The following is a 13,364-nucleotide window of genomic DNA, read 5'->3' on the forward strand; positions in this document are numbered from 1 at the left end:
TGAAATGATTCGTTGGAAGCTCTTGAGGCGGTGATGCGGAGGTAGGTAGTTCGATATCGCGGGGCTGCCGGAAGACGATGAAGTAGGTGATTGCAGTCAGGCGAGCAGAAATTAGAGTATTATAGGATAGTCTCTAACATTTCTAATAACAACACTGAAGCTCAAACAACGAAATGAGCCAAGTTGCCCGACCTTGAATGAAAGTTCAAGTTTATTCTAAGAGCCTGAGACGCCTACGGCTCGTCCATCATCACGAGCCACAGAAGCAGATGCCCACCTACGTCCACGAAGGGTCTAAGGCAACGTAAATGCTACAGACCCGACGTCAGAGGCATGGCCCAAGCGCTTTCCCCATTTCGGGGCGTCTATCTTTCTCCAAGTTCGCCAAAACAGTTTCTCCGACAGCCGGAGTATCATGAGAATGTACGTACCTCGTTGTGGAGCGAGCGTACCGGGCAGACCTGGAGGAACCTAGCCCCGCTTGCCAGTTTTAGGGCTCAACCACACACCAAAACAAAAAATTGAGCGGCCATTTGTGAGTGTCAGTGAGGCTCGAAATCCACCCAGGATCGCGAATCTTTCTCTTCAGCCCGTTAACCCTCAGCTCGCCAACAGACTCCAAGACAAGACACCTGTAGTCACGTCCAGTCCCGACAACACAAGTCCTTTTTTTCAAGATGGCTCACCCCGGATCTCAGATGTGAGTTACTGTCTGCGCCTGTCCTCTCGTTCGAAGAAGCGAAGCCATCATTGCATTATCGTCGCCACCCCGCCAAAGAATCACCACGGAAATCCAAGAACGAGCAGAATAATTGAGCATTCACTAACAATTACTTTCTCACAGCTCCAAGAGGAGAAAGTTCGTCGCTGACGGTGTCTTCTACGCCGAGCTCAACGAGTTCTTCCAGCGCGAGCTCGCTGAGGAGGGTTACTCCGGCGTCGAGGTCCGCGTCACCCCCACCGTTACCGACATCATCATCCGAGCCACCCACACCCAGGAGGTTCTCGGCGAGCAGGGCCGCCGCATTCGTGAGCTCACCTCGCTCATCCAGAAGCGATTCAAGTTCCCCGAGAACTCCGTCTCCCTCTACGCCGCCAAGGTCCAGAACCGTGGTCTCTCCGCTGTCGCTCAGTGCGAGTCCCTCCGATACAAGCTTCTCAACGGTCTCGCCGTTCGACGTGCCTGCTATGGTGTCCTCCGTTTCATCATGGAGTCCGGCGCCAAGGGTTGTGAGGTTGTTGTCTCTGGTAAGCTCCGTGCTGCCCGTGCCAAGTCCATGAAGTTCACCGACGGCTTCATGATTCACTCTGGTCAGCCCGCCAAGGACTTCATTGACCACGCCACCCGCCACGTCCTTCTCCGACAGGGTGTCTTGGGTATCAAGGTCAAGATCATGCGCGGCTCCGACCCCGAGGGCAAGGCTGGTCCCCAGAAGACTCTCCCTGACGCTGTCACCATCATCGAGCCCAAGGAGGAGCAGGCTGTTCTCCAGCCCGTCAGCCAAGACTACGGCGCTAAGGCCGCCCAGGCTGCTCAGGCTGCTCAGGATGCCCGCGTTGCTGAGGAGGAGGGTGGTGAGGAGGTCCAGGCTGTTGAGCAATAGAGTGCTTAAATCATTAGGCTCGGAAAAGCCACCAAAACCTTACGAAGGAAGATGGGAGACCCGTGGGATGAGGGACGGAGGTCTACTCAGGCGTCAATTGTTCATTTGCATCTGCTAAGGGCACGGAAGGTTTCATTCTTGCTTGTAATGGTAGGCAAAGCATAAAAGAGAAAAAATGAGACCCAAAGATTACGACGACACGTCATATGGCCGTGTCTTCTGTCTACCAATCCCTCGACTCCATTATCTTGCGGGTCTGTCTTTTACTTCGTAACTGTGCTTCTGTGATTGTCGTGTCGTAAGCACCAGAAATAATTGGTCCCATCACTAATATGTGACTGAGGCACTTGGGTTAAACCCTCCTGACGACAGGATATAAAGACAAAGGGGATTTGATTATTGCTCAACACTAACATTAGAATTGCAGCCGATACCCGTATCTTCCACTCTGTCACGGCTGCAACTCAATTCTGCCATGTGTTATGTATCATGTCGTAATAAGTAAGTCCTGTCTATGATAAATAGGTAGCCTCTGGCCTTTTCCCATCTCTTGTTATAAATTCAAACTTGGGCATTCTCAACCCTAGAAAAAAGCCCTGCGACTTGGATAACAGATCTACAACATCCGAACCGTTCATGACCCTCGAAACTTCGGCGGCAACGCCCGCGTTAGTCACCTTTCCATCGCTGTCCAGTATAAAAGTCTTCTTTGATCCGAAACCCCATGTGTGTGATCATTGTCTCCCGTCGCTTACGCCCGCCAGTTATCGTACAACGAGAATTTGCCTGTTGGCCCCAATACAAAATCCGCCAACGCCGTCCAAGACCATGTGCCCGTAGTACTCCAGTAATAGCAAACAATACATCTCGTTTGGTTCTGAGTCCCGACCCCGTTGTGCATTGGAAAACCACAGTTGACACCCAACATTAGAGCATGTCGTTGCGTAATGTACCATCCATGAATGCTGCCCTTACTCCGAGGAGAAATGCTCGGCCAAATGGCTTGAAAATGTACAATTCTTGTTTAAGATGCTGAAACATGCAGAATATTGTTGCGAAGCTCTCTCGACAAGTTGTCCAGAAGTTCATTGCTTCGCTATTTTGTTACGCGATGCGTTGCAGAACACTATCATCGGTCACCTGATTTGTGGCGATTGTCGAGTTCGATGCTGTTGTCGTAAGTTGCCTTGCCGTTGCCGTTGCCATTAGTGCGTCGCAGGTCGTCGTCGCTGTCGTCGCTGTCATCAGCCAGGTCGGTCAGAGCGAAGCCAGCGGCCTCCTCCTCATCGTATGCCCGGATCAAGCCCTCACGATCTCCACGCTGGCTGCTGATGCTGTGTCGGGAAGGATCGCCACTTCTCCTGGCTTGCATGCTCAGACGAGTTTGCAGACCAGATACCATATCGGTGCCGGTAGCGTCGCTTCCTCCTCGGCCTGCGCTCAATCTCTGACCATGGGGGTCACCCCTCGACAGGTTTAGGAGATAGACACCAGTAAAGGTGACCAAGAATCCGCAGAGCAATGAGAGAGTATTGACAGGATCGTTTGTGTTGAAGCCGGTAAAAAGAATGAAAGAAGCGCAAAGAGTCGCTGTCGTAAAGGTCACGTAGTACAGAGGGTTAACGCTGGAACATCCATTAGCAGAGCTCTTTATGCGCCCTTTGGTCAATCACTTACATGTTCGTAGGGAAGTTGGCAAGAGCTTTGTTGAAGTAGTTCATCTGTGTCAGAATGCAGACGGCTGTCAAGATCATGAAAACATAAGTCGAAGGATGGCTGAACTGGTTGTGGCCAGCAAAGGTGAGCTTTAGCGCAATACCAAAAGCCTTGACAGACATGACAGAAATGGATCCAACGGTAGAACAAATGGAAAGGTAAATGAGAGCATTCTTCTTGCCATATCTGGGCGCAATTCTGTAAATCATAAAGACGGCGAACCCAACGACGGCGAAGGCGTAGAGAAGGAAACCTGGTACCAGTTAGAAATGGCTCTCTTGATGATCCTTGTCTCCGGTCACGAACCTGGCTGGATGGCCAAATGCAGAATCTCGTCGACAGTCTCAATCTCCTCATCTGGAGGCGCGTGAAGCACAATGATAACGGCACCAATTAGGCATATAGCACTGCCGAGCTTGCCCAGTGTGCCAAGTTCTTCTTTAAGGAAATAGGAGCCAAGAACGGCACCAATGAGCACGCTGAGAGCTCCTAGGGGAGTAACGAGGATAGCAGGGGCGAAAGCGTATGCGGCAAAGTTGCAAATTTCTCCGAGAGCAACTATTATTAGGCATTATTAGCACAACCCTCGCAAAGACAAACTCACGGTACGGCACTTACGAGTCGCGATACCGGCCCACCACAGGGGATTTTTGAGATACACAAACCCGTCGCCTTCAAAGCCATGTCTCTCTTCTGCTTGGATCAATCCCTGGTAATTGGTCAGTCCCGTGTACATTTCTAAATAACAGGTTGTAACAAAGTGCCGGGGGTATTCAGGCTTGTAACTCGTGGATATCATATGCTCAACGAACCTTTTTTGTGATAACAAAACTTGTTCCTGAAATATCATTAGCATGGCGCATTCGATCATACTCAAGAATGAAACATACCAATGGCGAGGGCCGATGTCATGGCAAGAGCCAGACCAATATACCTAGAAATCATGTCAGCTCTGCTATAGTGGGCGAGTTGGAGGATCGAGTTGCGACAAAGGACCGATCAAAGTGGCCTTTCAGGAGTAGGACCACGCCAAGTGGTACGCGACATACTTGTCTTCAATCATGATGTCTAAGAGAGCGCACAACAGCGGCGATGCGCACGAAGTCGACTATCTATATGGAATCCCAGTGCGCTGAAAGCAACTGTTCAAGTTGAGACAATGTTCAGGCGAAATGCGCCTAGGAGTGTCGAGTCTAGTCGAGTCGAGGCTCAAGGATCGTTGACAGTTGGCGTAGGCTCGCACCGGGCGAGAAAAGCCGCGTAGCAATAACGAGTGTTGAAGCGACTGAGTTGGTGCAAAGTACGGGCTCGAGTCTTATCGCAAACACATCAAAGAGCTGCTGCTAACTCGTCGTCAAGCAATATGTCTCGTCGATGTTGGCGTGGACGCTTGCAGAGACTCGGCTATGGAGGGGGTACCGACGTATGCAACTCGCAAGCAGGCAATTCGCGATGACGGAAAAAGGATCGGTCGAAAGTATATTCGTGTCGTTGAGCAGTTGTCGAATTCGTGAGTGTCGAGAGTAGACAAGGTCGTGTCTTGTCAAACCAAGCAAGCAGGAGGTGAAAGGCTCGTAAGGCGCGACAAGACGAGACGATATTCGAAGATAGGCAGGGGGTTAGTAGGGTAAAAAGGGACAGCTTGGCTGGATTGCAAAAATGGAGAGGCTACTGCAGTGCGGATGAGACGAGTGAGATGGTGCAGTGCAGCAGCTTAGGTTAGGTTAGGTCTGACTTGTGTGGGAGAGACAAAGTTTGGGGAGGCCAGATCAGACCTGACGAGACCAGACAGGGGGGTTGAGTACTAAAACTACAGGCGACGGGAGGCTTGAACAAAACCAGGAGTGGAGAAGGCAAGTACATGAGTTTCAGTGGAACAACGGGTGTAGAACCAAGTACCCAACCCAACCTCAAGCAGTCCGAGTTCAAGAGGTTTCAAAAGAGGGCGCCAACGGACCCATAGGGCCCCCCCTGGCGTCAGGTCCTTGTCCCTGGCGTTACAGTGCCTTCCCAGAAAACACTATAAAGATGGAGTTGAAAAAGCCCTGAAGTACTGGATGGCCCGTATAATTCCAGCGCTTACGTTTGCTCTCTTCCATTTCCTCCCCCCACCGCATCTGACGACACTTCATTCCACGATCCATTTATTATTGGAAGATAGACTACTGATAAAACAGTCCGTTGATAAAACGGTAGCGTTACGAAACCTGGCACAGACCCAGGTGTCAAAACGCAGCAATTGCTATTAATTGACTGACTGTCTGCGAAATTGAACCCGCTTACTTTACGATGAGATGAAGTCTCAGGTTGCCCTCATGATATGCACCTGTGCTGGCTGGCCTGTATGGATGGATGTAGGTAGACACATACGGAGTAGGAATTCAATTTCTAGGGCCGGGGCTTGGCCAAAGGACGATCAAAGAAAGTGGTATTCGTCCGCCCCTGAGCTAATTCGTCACATCACGCACAACTACTACTATACATACCGTATACATTGACCTCCTAATTCGTGTCATGCCATCAATGAACAACCGAGCTCAATTAGATAGATGATCTTTGTTACTTCAACATGGATCTTTCTCTATCTCTATCTCGATTCCCCAACTCCATCTTACTATTAGCGCTCGCTTATTGATTGATTCAAGGGGTTCAATATCTTCTTACCAAGGTATGTACATATCTACGGATACAAATGTAACTTCTCCCCCTTAGCTTGCTTGTAATCGACCTTTTCTGCCACTCAGGCATACTCGCCTAGATGTAGGTTGTGATAAACCCCTGGAACCTTTCTAGCTTTCCTTGTCTCCTCGAAGTCCCATTTTGTCCCGCCTGAACCATGGAGTCCTCGTGTCCACGTCAGCAACCCGCACTGCATCGATAAATCAGTGAATTTCGGGAACGGGGTACTTTTTTTTAGCATCCGCAATTCAGTAGTGCCTCGCTCAGCTCCGCTGCCTGTGTATGGATAGGCCAGTCTGGAATACGGGCAAGGTCGAGAACATCCCCTACAACGCCTCCCGCGCGCCACATTAAATTTTCCATGTCTAAGCCTCACCTATCTGTAGCTTAAAACAAATCCATGCTTACCTGCACAGAACTGCTCTCCGCAATAGTTTTAAAAACAGTAAAACAGAATTGACTGCTTTGGTATATGATATTATTACACCATAAATATGTCTTGCCATTTGAAGGGCAAAAAAAGGCCTTGTTCCTGATCGACGTGCTTAGCGCACAAACTTAATCAACCCCTAATGTACCCGATACCTTCAAACGGGGATCCATGACGTCCTTTAATGCCGGGAGGGTTTGGTCTTGCTGAAGACGGTGATTTCATATAGATAGTCAATGCTTGACGGATGATTTGTTTCAAGCCATTGCTGTTTCTGATCCATAAAGTTCGACTACATCACAACACAACACACCTCATCTGTAGGGCCGACCAGTCACCTACTACAGCAAATAATACGAAGCAGATAAATTGACCAGCAACAATGTGATGTGTTCGTGTCAAAATCGGCCAGATGCTCTCCATGAATCCAGACAGCTTTAAGACCCACGAGACCCTGAACTAACAGTTTCACTCAACAAACGCAACCTGCTGCGGATGCTGGTAAGCTCGTATTGCTTTCTATAAAAAGGCAGTATTAACATCAAAATTTGCCTTTGACTTATCCCCGACTTCAGCATAGATCCCCATCACAAATGCTGTTCATCTTAACCGCCCCCACACAGGTACTGAGCAAAGCTTCAACTCGCAGCGCTATCTGCAGCTTTGAGTTTCACACCCCAAAACGCCTCATTCCATCCCACCAGCCGTATCATACAGAACTGATCCACCAGGTCTCTTACCGACTAAGGCCTCGCAGTTCGTCTAAACTATTAAGTTGAAAGGGGAAGGGGTATCGACACTTGCGTCACTGTAGACGAGTACGGACGGAATTAAAAAAAAACAGACAAAGGCCATGTCGTCGATGGCCGGGAAAAGACTTTGACCCCGTAGGCAGGGTCGCATCGTCCTGTTGTGTTAGTCATCGCGATTGCGTTACTTACCTACGTTGAAGACACTCACATGGGCTTCGTTGGCCCATGGCGAGTTGCTTAGAAACAGCCGTTTTCTTACCACCAGAAAAGTCGCTACGACAGAGGAGCTGAACAATGGCGTTGACCAAAAGATCCTACTGTCAACGGCTCAAGTCCTTGTTGTACGCCAAATCACCGGCCGCTATTGCTTTTAGTTACGATGGGAGAGCGTTGACCGAAATTTGGAGGATCATGGTGGTTAGTTTAGGGTGGAAGGTTTCAAGGACGACGACGTTTGGCATCTACACAATGTAAGTCAACATCAATATGCGAGGAAGGATTGCATCGTACCTTGCTCAACTTCCGCATCGGCTTCGTCGTCATCCCCGCGGGATCGCTTACCAGCGGCAGAGGGTGTGGTTGGTTCTTGATCATCTGCCTCAGGCTCGTCCCTCCAATCGATTTCGTCCAAGTCGTTCTCTCCAGTGTCAACCTTACTAGTCGCTTCGGCTTCAGTAGAAACTTCGCCAAGGTCGATGCTGAAAAACGCTGCTTCCTCTTCTTCCTGCAAAGTGGTGGTCGTGCTCGTGCCATTGGTTTGGGCGCTGGTGGCCTCAGGTTCACCGAAAGCGTTTTCTTCAGTCTCTTCAACCTCTTCGGTCTCTTCAACCTCTTCAGTGGCTTCGAGAGCCACGTTATCGTTCACCTCGGCATCTAGCTCGAAATTGGCAAATGGGTCGACATCACTTTCAGCACGTGCTGGACAAAATTCGTCAGTCTCATTGTAAGAAAAGGTTGTGCTGAAGTCGGATGCAGAGTGTGCATGTTTGTAGGGCAAGGAGTTGAGGGTTAGTCTGTTGGTCTGTGGGTTGTGAATGGGTCCGTCATTGCCCCTGAGAGAATGGCGGTATTCCATTTCCTCCCGGTTATGCTTTTCAACATACTTCGAGACACAAGGTTTACAGAGACAGAAGTTGGGGTAGTAGCAACAAAGGAAATTGGTGGAGGGTGAGGTTGTTTTACCGTTTTGTTCATCATCTTCGTTCTCGGCAGCCGCATCAGGTTCTTCGATGATTTCTAGTGGCGCCTCGGCAGTAGTCGAAGCACCAGTGGGCGTTGCAACTTGAGTTTCGGTAGCAACTTCATTGTCGTCTTGACTATCACCTTCATGACTGGCCATTTCTTGAACCTCAAGAGTATCAGCGTCAAGGTTCGTATGTTCATTCACTGAATGTTCGTCGTCGACTTCTGCGTCCTCTGTCCCATTGTGGAAATCGTTGCCGTTCTGTCCTTCACCAGCTTTCTCATCAATCGGGCTGTCAAATTCGTCCAGCTCCTCGTGAACGCCGTCGATTGTCGCAGTTGTTTCGAGCATGCTTGTGTCAACCGTCATAGGCGTCTCGAAGAGGTGAATAACTTCGTCGAGCCCCTTGCCTGCTGTAGCACTCTCAATAAGAGATTCAAGGCGCCTCTCTGCGTTGGGTTTAGTAAAGAGATAAGTATACATGGTCCGTGAACTGTCAGGATCTTGATTCTTGACAAGAAGATCGAAAATCTCCAGGACTTGGCGAAAAGTAACATTTGACATGAGTTCGCCTTGCGTTGCCTGACAGATCATGTTAGCAGGTTCACAGCGAAAACTTGGGCTATCTCTCACCTCTGAAATTTCGAGGCCGAGCTCGTCAACCTGGAGTACCAAATCGTCATCCGTGGCGACCTCATTTTCCAGTTCGGTTCGGAGACCAGCCAATAGTTCCTCAAGGGGCTGATCTAAAACTGATGTGTCGGCAAAAAAGCTATTGGTAGTCGTAGAAAACATGGGGAACTCGTCTCCCTTATACTGTACCGTGATAGTGGGGAAGTCGTCATTCGGCTTTCCGTTCAAGTCTTCATCAGAGGCTGAAAGTTCTGCATGTTCCGGGTCGATCGCTTCATCTCCATCGTGTTCATTTTCTCCCACGTCGTAACCGTCATCTTCGGCAACGCTGACCTCGACAATAGTTTCGTGAACTTGTTCTGTTTCTGACGTGGTGACCTCTTCGTGGCCGGCTGTATGTTCCTCTCTGTGGAACTCCTGGTTATCTTTAGGCGTATTTACTTGCGCATGCTCATCCGCACCCAAGTCCTCGGCTTCAACACTTTTGAGTGCGGCCTTCTCATGTTCGGCAAGTGTTTCCTGTGGACTCGGAGATTCATTTTCGTCGCCATGGCTGCTGGGGTCGTGTCTCTCCTCTTGGACTTGCTCGACTGCGTCTTGTTCAGGTACAGGGGTACTATCGCCAGCTTCCTCAATTTTCCGGCTTACAGCAACGGGATCCGTTGCCTGCTCTTCCACAAACTCTGCTGACTGATTGGTCGGTTCGGTTGTCACATCTTGTTGAGGCTTGTCTGGTTCTACGTCATCTTCAAATTCGTAATCAATTTCATGTGCCGATGCGTGGTCGTCCAGAATATCATCTTTCTGGGTGGTGGTTTCGTTCGGATCTCCAGTGTTACTATCGTATTCTCGCTCGTCCTCGTTGGACGACTGTGTTATAACAGCCGATTCTTGCGTTTGAAGCTCAAGAGCTTCGCTCACTTCAAAATCCACAGGTTCTGAAGTATGCGCTGTATCATCGACATCCTGAAGGTCAAATTCGACGTCTTCGCCCATCATTCCGTTCGTCTCGTACGCGTCGTGGTTCACGGCATCCTCGTCTTCTTCCATCTCTCTGTCTACACCTTCGGGATTACCATCTAGCTTCTGCTGGTCCTGATTGGAGTCGGCCATCTCGGTGTCAAAATCGATTAAATCGTCTTCATTTTGGCCGTCCAAGCCCGACTTGGCCATATCGATATCCATTTCTATCTCCGTCATTTTTTTTTCTGGCGGGCGTTTCGATGCCTCAAAATACTTCGAATTAGGCAGGCAGGTCGGGATAAAGGATGAAACTCGAAAAGATAAAAAGGGTTTCGCGGCGTGCAGCGAGAGATGTATCGCGAAAGGAAGCAAAGAAAGGGTTGTTACAAGGGCGCAAGTTCTGGTACAGGCTGCAGACGCGGTAATGGATCGTATCAAACTGTCAAAGACCAAGCTTGAATGGAAATGCAATTTAAGCTGGTATGCGACATTTGATTCGGGTGAGTCAAATTCTGTATGTTTAAGAGGTAGAAGAACGTTAACGCGTGACGTTCTCTAGATGAGCCGTGGTGTTGCCTTGTGATTGCGCTGTAGAAAAAAAGAAATAGTAGAATTGCGCCGAGGTGCAAGGTTGAAATTGGTAGGCGGGCCAAGACTGAGGTAGGTACCCAGCTTTGATGCCACTAACCTCCGGCAGGCGCGTAGCAACCTTAGGTAGTACAGTAGGTGCCTTAGTAGCACGGCGTGCCGACCTACAGTACTAAGTCGTGGGTGATTCAGCAGACTGTGGACCCCAGAAAGGCTGAACCTGAGTTGGAGGTGAAAGGCCAGGGAGGCTGGCGCTTACCTTGATAGGACTAGCGTTTGGCAGGCAGGTACCTGATAGCTTAGGTGCTCTCTATCGTCGGGCCCCCTTCCATAACAGCTTCTTCCAGGTGGCCTGTAATTGGAGGGGAGGTACGTACCTCTTCTCAGACTCCTGCACCTCCCACCGACCCAACTTGAATATTGGCCCGCTCTACCTATCTAACATCCAGGGGACAAACATTCAACAACTTGCAAACTACATCGCAATCAACAAAAACTGCTTGAAGTAGTCCGCCAAGATGGTGCGCAATATCTACAAACATTACTCCTGCTTACATCACATACTCATGCTACCTAGGTTGTCCTTGCGGCTTCGATTTGCACCCGTGGAGGGAAAGCTGTCCTCTCGAGACAGTTCCGAGAGATGCCACGATCGCGTATAGAAGCTCTCCTTGCCTCGTTCCCTAAACTCGCCGATAGCGGTACACAACACACCATCGTCGAACAAGACAACGTCCGATTCGTCTACCAACCCCTCGACGAGCTTTACATGGTCCTCATTACCAACCGCCAGTCAAACATTCTGCAGGATATCGACTCCCTGCACCTGTTTGCACAGGTAGTTTCTAGCACCTGCAAGAGCCTCGATGAGCGCGAGATCGTCAAGAATGCCTACGAATTGCTCAGTGCCTTTGATGAGCTCGTGACCCTCGGGTACCGCGAAAATCTTACCATCAGTCAAATCAAGACATTCCTTGACATGGAGAGTCATGAGGAACGCATCCAAGAGATTATTGCAAGAGTAAGCGAGCTCCTATGGACTCTTTGGTCCCCTCTTCACAGCCGGATACTCATAGGTGCATAGAACAAGGAATTGGAGGCCACCGAGGAGCGAAAACGAAAGGCAAAGCAGCTCGAGATGCAGCGCAAGGACGCTGCTCGCAGTGGTCGTCCTGCTGCTGGTGCTATGGGTGGCATGGGCGGTGGCATGGGCAGCAGTGGTGGCATGCCCCGAAGCCCTTCTTATCCCTCATACAACCCTCCTTCGCAATCGAATACCAGCACATACGACTCATACGAGGCTGAGAAGAACAAGTCCTTCGGCAAGTAAGTATCGTCCGTTTTCTATTAGATTACAAGCAACTGACGTCTTCAAGGCCCCTAGCCCCCAAAGCCAAAGGTATGCAATTGGGCAAGAAGTCCAAGACGACCGATATGTTCGAGCGAGTCAGAGGTGATATGGGTAGCGAAATCGACCATTCTCCTCTTGTTACACCCGCACCTCAACAGCAAGCTGAAACACCAGAACCTCGTGTCTCGTCGACCCTCGACCGCGATGCCATCCACATCGCCATCTCAGAAACCATTTCGGCCAAGCTATCTCGAGAGGGTGCTGTCAACTCACTAGCTGTTAGCGGTGACCTCGTTCTCAGAATTTCGGACCCCAGCCTGACAAAGATCAAGCTTGGTCTCCAAGCCGTTGCGTCTCACGGAGTCCAATTCCGCACCCATCCTAATGTTGACCGCAATTTGTTCAACAGCTCCAAGGTCATCCAGATGAGCAACACCGCTCGTGGATTCCCAGTCAACAACGCCGTCGGTGTTCTGCGATGGAGAGCCTCTCCCAAGGTCGACGATCCCAGCGCATGCCCGATTACATTCACCGTCTGGATTAACAAAGATGCGGACAAGTACAACATCACAGTTGAATACGAATTGACAGGCGGTGACGCTTTGAACGATGTCAGCGTCGTAATTCCTTACGCAGGCAGCGAGCCTGTAATTTCTAGCTATGATGCTACTTATGATGTTTCTGGAGACGCAATTGAGTGGTCCATCGGTAACGTGGATGATGAGAACTCTACCGGCTCGTTTGAGTTCGAGGCAGAGTCAGGTGACGAGAATGATTTCTTCCCAATGACTGTCCGATTCAACAAGAGCACGCCATACATTGACGTCGACGTAAGTTCCTATTCCTGACGCCTGTTACGATCTTGCTAACCGTTTCAAAGGTCAACACCGCGTCTCTTCTGGAGGAGGATGAGGAGGTGACATTCTCCAAAGAAGTCAAGTCTCATGCCGACAACTTCTTGGTCGAATAGATGGATCTCAAAATTCTTCCGTTTCGAAACAGCCTTCTGGGCAAATTTACTCCATAAAAGGAAAGGGATATATGTATTTGAGTAGAGCTGGGGATAGACATGAGTAGCAGTGTCTTGGCAGTCTAGAACCTAATGGCGCAACGACAATTGATGTTTATGTGTTTTGGTCAAATTATCAGGAGCCTGGTCTTCGAATTACAAGAATCAATATTGACAACAACAGAAATGTAATAAAAATAAGAAGAAAAAGGCTCAGACTACATATACTTGAATGTCATTATTAGGTATTCCATTCTCGAGACCGAAGCTGCCTACCTGGTACATGGTGCGAAATCGTTAAAGACGCACGGTGCCATCACTAATTCCTCTCTTGGTCCGTCTCCCACATAATAGTAGGTAGCTACAACTTACACGTCAGTATCGTGCTCGCCAACTACAAAAGTCAAAAATTCATAACGTATGGGGATGTTTCTCTCGGTCTAAAAGGATACCCGT

General features: G+C 49.5%; 5 protein-coding genes across 5 annotated transcripts; 3 read left to right on the forward strand and 2 right to left on the reverse strand.

The window, feature by feature from the left end:
• Positions 1 to 534: 534 nt before the first annotated feature.
• FGSG_05433 (40S ribosomal protein S3) lies at positions 535 to 1,847 on the forward strand. Its single transcript, XM_011325668.1, has 2 exons — positions 535 to 700; positions 845 to 1,847. The coding sequence occupies exons 1-2, from the start codon at positions 678 to 680 to the stop codon at positions 1,602 to 1,604; spliced, it is 783 nt and encodes a 260-aa protein (XP_011323970.1). The 5' UTR covers positions 535 to 677; the 3' UTR covers positions 1,605 to 1,847.
• A 239-nt stretch (positions 1,848 to 2,086) lies between these two features.
• FGSG_12739 (uncharacterized protein) lies at positions 2,087 to 2,455 on the forward strand (the record flags this gene model as incomplete). The annotated part of the gene is made up of 3 exons (XM_011325669.1): positions 2,087 to 2,105; positions 2,134 to 2,330; positions 2,369 to 2,455. The coding sequence occupies 3 exons, from the start codon at positions 2,087 to 2,089 to the stop codon at positions 2,453 to 2,455; spliced, it is 303 nt and encodes a 100-aa protein (XP_011323971.1).
• A 278-nt stretch (positions 2,456 to 2,733) lies between these two features.
• FGSG_05434 (uncharacterized protein) lies at positions 2,734 to 4,383 on the reverse strand (the record flags this gene model as incomplete). Its single annotated transcript, XM_011325670.1, has 6 exons — positions 2,734 to 3,229; positions 3,282 to 3,573; positions 3,627 to 3,878; positions 3,939 to 4,058; positions 4,211 to 4,254; positions 4,370 to 4,383. The coding sequence occupies 6 exons, from the start codon at positions 4,381 to 4,383 to the stop codon at positions 2,734 to 2,736; spliced, it is 1,218 nt and encodes a 405-aa protein (XP_011323972.1).
• Positions 4,384 to 7,501: 3,118 nt separating this feature from the next.
• FGSG_05435 (uncharacterized protein) lies at positions 7,502 to 10,170 on the reverse strand (the record flags this gene model as incomplete). Its single annotated transcript, XM_011325671.1, has 3 exons — positions 7,502 to 7,542; positions 7,692 to 8,194; positions 8,285 to 10,170. 3 exons carry the CDS (start codon positions 10,168 to 10,170, stop codon positions 7,502 to 7,504), a joined length of 2,430 nt encoding a protein of 809 aa, XP_011323973.1.
• Positions 10,171 to 11,066: 896 nt separating this feature from the next.
• FGSG_05436 (uncharacterized protein) lies at positions 11,067 to 12,869 on the forward strand (the record flags this gene model as incomplete). The annotated part of the gene is made up of 5 exons (XM_011325672.1): positions 11,067 to 11,069; positions 11,126 to 11,569; positions 11,633 to 11,874; positions 11,925 to 12,729; positions 12,780 to 12,869. 5 exons carry the CDS (start codon positions 11,067 to 11,069, stop codon positions 12,867 to 12,869), a joined length of 1,584 nt encoding a protein of 527 aa, XP_011323974.1.
• Positions 12,870 to 13,364: the final 495 nt, after the last annotated feature.

Source organism: Fusarium graminearum, chromosome 3 (assembly GCF_000240135.3).
Source record: "Fusarium graminearum PH-1 chromosome 3, whole genome shotgun sequence".
NCBI classification, from domain to species: Eukaryota; Fungi; Ascomycota; class Sordariomycetes; order Hypocreales; family Nectriaceae; genus Fusarium; species Fusarium graminearum.

What these genes read in the sequence shown, in the direction of transcription:
- FGSG_05433 (XM_011325668.1), top strand. Translation starts at nt 678, where the DNA reads ATGGCTCACCCCGGATCTCAGAT. An exon ending in GCTCACCCCGGATCTCAGAT is followed by an intron (nt 701 to 844) that starts GTGAGTTACTGT and finishes ACTTTCTCACAG; the next exon opens with CTCCAAGAGGAGAAAGTTCG.